This window comes from Notothenia coriiceps, unplaced genomic scaffold (genome assembly GCF_000735185.1).
Source record: "Notothenia coriiceps isolate Sejong01 unplaced genomic scaffold, NC01 NC01_scaffold00007012, whole genome shotgun sequence".
NCBI classification, from domain to species: Eukaryota; Metazoa; Chordata; class Actinopteri; order Perciformes; family Nototheniidae; genus Notothenia; species Notothenia coriiceps.
Window position 1 is genome coordinate 1 of NW_011339713.1, and position 3,973 is coordinate 3,973.

Sequence of the window (3,973 nt, forward strand, 5' to 3'; positions counted from 1 at the left end):
CTTCAGACCGAACCCAACTATCCATAAGCCACTCCCCTTCAGACCGACCCAACATCCATTCACCACCACCAGGGTCAAGCTAAGCCCCTCCCCTTCAGACCGAACCCAACTATCCATTCACCACCACCAGGGTCAAGCTAAGCCCCTCCCCTTCAGACCGACCCCAACTATCCATTCACCACCACCAGGGTCAAGCTAAGCCACTCCCCTTCAGACCGAACCCAACTATCCATTCACCACCACCAGGGTCAAGCTAAGCCACTCCCCTTCAGACCGACCCCAACCATCCATTCATCACCACCAGGGTCAAGCTAAGCCACTCCCCTTCAGACCGAACCCAACCATCCATTCACCACCACCAGGGTCAAGCTAAGCCACTCCCCTTCAGACCGAACCCAACCATCCATTCACCACCACCAGGGTCAAGCTAAGCCACTCCCCTTCAGACCGAACCCAACCATCCATTCACCACCACCACCAGTGTCTAGACCCCGGGGGGGTTTCATCGGATCGGTTCTCCTGATACTCCTGCACAACGGGGCCTAATCGCCAAAACTCCATTACATTCATTCGTGTATTCCTGGCAATAAATATGTATTCTTACATCAAAACCGTCTCTCCTGATTGAAGGGTTGTTGTCTGATGAAGTTGCTAGTGAGGTTCAGAAATGTAAGAAATAAATAAGTGTCTAATAAATAACCTTGGCATCTTTTTTAAGTTATCTACAAACAATTAAACATAAATCCAAAATAATGTTGTTTTTTAATGTAATTTGACAGAGAAACAAAGTCACTTCTGAAAAGTTTCTACCAACATCAGGTTTTATTAAAACAAATAGCAATATTTGACACAATTATATTAAAAACTCAGAAACAGTATGCATGTTAAGGTGCTTATCAGATAAAATTAGGAGGAGGAGGATGAGGAGGAGGAAGAGGGTCATCCAGCAGAACTGTCACTCTGCTTGCTGCTGTGCGCCTCCTTCCTCTGGAGCACCTGATTGGACAAACTCTCCACATCCGCCACATGAGCCAGTAGCTGAGCGAGAGACGTGTTCTGATACAGAGAGAAGAAGAGGGTAGGATGGGTTTATTTTGATAAGTACATGTGGGATATTAAAGTAGGACCATGTGACTGACCAGCTGAGCGAGGCGGTCGATGGCGGACGGACTGCAGCGCACCGACGTCAGCTTCTCCTCCAGAGTCTGGATGAAGTCCAGCAGCATCTTCACCACGTCCACCACGAACCTGACACACAGAGGACATTTGAAGCTGGGGACAAGCCGGTCTCTTTCTGTGTTTCCAGCCGTCTACCCAAAAGACAACAGGGAAACTACCTCTGTGTCAGACCGATGTTACTGTGATGGAAACTTCTGAAGCAATGGAGACTCAGAGAGACACGGGGAGAGCAGGAACTTTGATGGAAAAACACTGATGGTTTATTTGGAGCTTCGGTCGGAGAATTCAAAAGATATGTTCTGCAGATCTCTACACTAGATCCATGTATTTAGCTAGTTCTGAGAGAATAACCAACATTGTGCATAACAAGATAAAACACTATAACACCTCTATCAGGCAGGAATAAGGAGACAAAACACTGAGAGAAGCTCAAGGTTTAGGCAAACTGATAAACTGGGTCAAAGTTATGGGCCTAGGAAAGTATTTCCCCAACAGTTACCTCTGCAGGTGAGCCTGGACGGGCAGGTTGGTTCGACCCAGAGGTTTCATCAGGCGCTGCCTCAGACTGTTCTGCTCCTTCAGGAGACCCTGCAGGTGGCTGCAGAACATCTGCAACATCTGGAACCTCCGAGCTGCACACACAAAGATATACTTGTTTAAATTATCTAATGATACAGCATATATATATAAAAATGTCATAGTGTTGGTTTAGTCTGCACATGAGATGTGTGGCTGGAACAATAAATCAACACACTGATGCTTTACATTTTTTGTTTAAAAATAGAAACACTCACAGAGGTAGAAACTGTTTGTGACGTCAGCGGTCTTCTTCTCCATCTTCAGTAGATCCATCTCAAGCTGCAGCTGCAGGAGAAAGAAGAACAAGGGAATTCAAACTAAGACATGACATTGATGTTTGATTAGAGAAAACAGCTCTTCGTGCACCTTCGGAACAAAATGTTCTGCAGGTTTAAAACGTAGCATCCTAAAACAAGTGTAAGGTAAGATCATGTGACGTCAGAGTGAAGCGTACCTGGTCCAGCTGTCTCTGCGTTCTGATTCGCTGTTCAGCCTCGTGCAGCTGATTGGAGAAGACGGGGCTCAGCCTGGAGGAGGCGGAGTCTATTTCCCCCTGAGGACAGGTAGAGACATTCATTTTTAAAGTGTTACTTCTGTGGGGACATGACTGTGGTTCAAAGGGACATCTGTGTGTTCAATCTGCATCTCCTTTTGGTTATTTTGTGTCTCGTTTAGGTTTTTTGACTTTCTTTGTAGTAGTTTTGTGTCTTTTTTGGTTATTTTGCTTCTTTTTGTGGTTTTAATATGTTTTCTTGCGATCATTTTGTGTTTAAATGTTGTGTTTTTCCGTGACTTCTTAACCGGAAACATTGGCAGTAACTTCAAACTAAGGCTCACTTATATACAATATTTCCAAGGTGCTGACAGAGCTAGACACTGTTTGGACCTCATGTTTTTATTTGACCATCAACTATGGATGGATTAATCCAGGCGTTAAAGTTCAAACCTGTGAGAGTCTTCATCATATGGGTGAGTTTCTCTAATACTTGTTTTTTCTGTTACTGACTAGATGAAAGAATATAAGCTCTGACCTGAGACAGAATATCTTTGGAGACACATCTGGCCAACAGGCTGGCAGCTGGAGTCACTGAGAACGGAGACAAATCCCACCGATGCATCTGAAACAAGGAGAAAAAACTGGTTAAAACAACAAAAAGGATAAGTAGCAGCATTATAAAATAAATAAATAAATGAAATAGCTGCAGGATGACGGTAGTAAATACTATATTTCCTAGTATTTAAGTATATATTGCACAGTTGTATGTTTTTACATAATAATAGATTACGAATAGATTTATTTTGTAAGCGCTTTTACAGGTGCTCAAAGTCCTTTTACAGAGATAGTGGCAAAAAAGAACAAACAAATAAATATAGTTAAGTCACATTAAAATCAAGCAATACAACAACAATCACACATTAAAAGCCAGAATGAAGATTGAATTTACATGTAGTAAAACATAAAAATACCAACAAAAACTTGAGTTGTGCTGTAAATAACACAAGCCCAATTGAAGATCAGTTCATAAACTCCAAATCATGTTGTATTTTCTTTTTTAAACCCCTAATGTTAAAACAGAGGACGAGTTAGTTTAAAACTAGTAGATTCTTTAAAGGGATTTGGCGTCAATGCAAGCTGTGGAGAAATGTGTCCCTGAAGAGTTGTTACGGTAAGAATCACTTTATGAAAATGTACACAAAACCACCAAAGTGTTATTAATAGTTAAGTGTTTCTTCTTACCGTTTGTTCAGAGAAATGCTTTGTGAAATATCAACAACAACCCAAACTAAACCCGCCCGATGGTTTGTTTTCTTCTTCTTTGGTGGTTTAACGGCAGCTGGAGTTGCACTACTGCCACCTTCTGGAGGGAGTTAACGATACATACAGTACAGTCGTTTTCTTTCAATCGTATTTTCCTTTCGATGTATATTTAATTTGGATGACATTTCATAAATAAAATAAATAGTGTCAGGGAATAATTTGCCATAGTGTCCTCCCTCGCCCTCTGACGCAGATGCCCACCCTTGAGCAGCCGTTATCTCTAGGGGCTGCCCTGCCCTAGCATTTGGTTGATGTTACCAGTTTATGACCGAGCAACTCTCGGTCAGAGATAGTTATTGTTGTGGGACACCTGGAACACACCCTTCTCGGGGTGTAGATGACCCCGAGCCATAAGCGACAACAACTGTGATTCAGTGTCCTCAGCTGTTTAGTCTA

At 42.6% G+C, this 3,973-nt stretch overlaps 1 protein-coding gene across 1 annotated transcript; it reads right to left on the reverse strand.

Moving 5' to 3' along the window:
- Positions 1-792: 792 nt before the first annotated feature.
- On the reverse strand, positions 793-3,620 carry haus2 (HAUS augmin like complex subunit 2). Its single transcript, XM_010769342.1, has 7 exons — positions 3,497-3,620; positions 2,790-2,876; positions 2,213-2,311; positions 1,974-2,043; positions 1,679-1,811; positions 1,140-1,248; positions 793-1,056 (listed from the first exon to the last, which is right to left on the reverse strand). The coding sequence occupies exons 2-7, from the start codon at positions 2,874-2,876 to the stop codon at positions 940-942; spliced, it is 615 nt and encodes a 204-aa protein (XP_010767644.1). The 5' UTR covers positions 3,497-3,620; the 3' UTR covers positions 793-939.
- Positions 3,621-3,973: the final 353 nt, after the last annotated feature.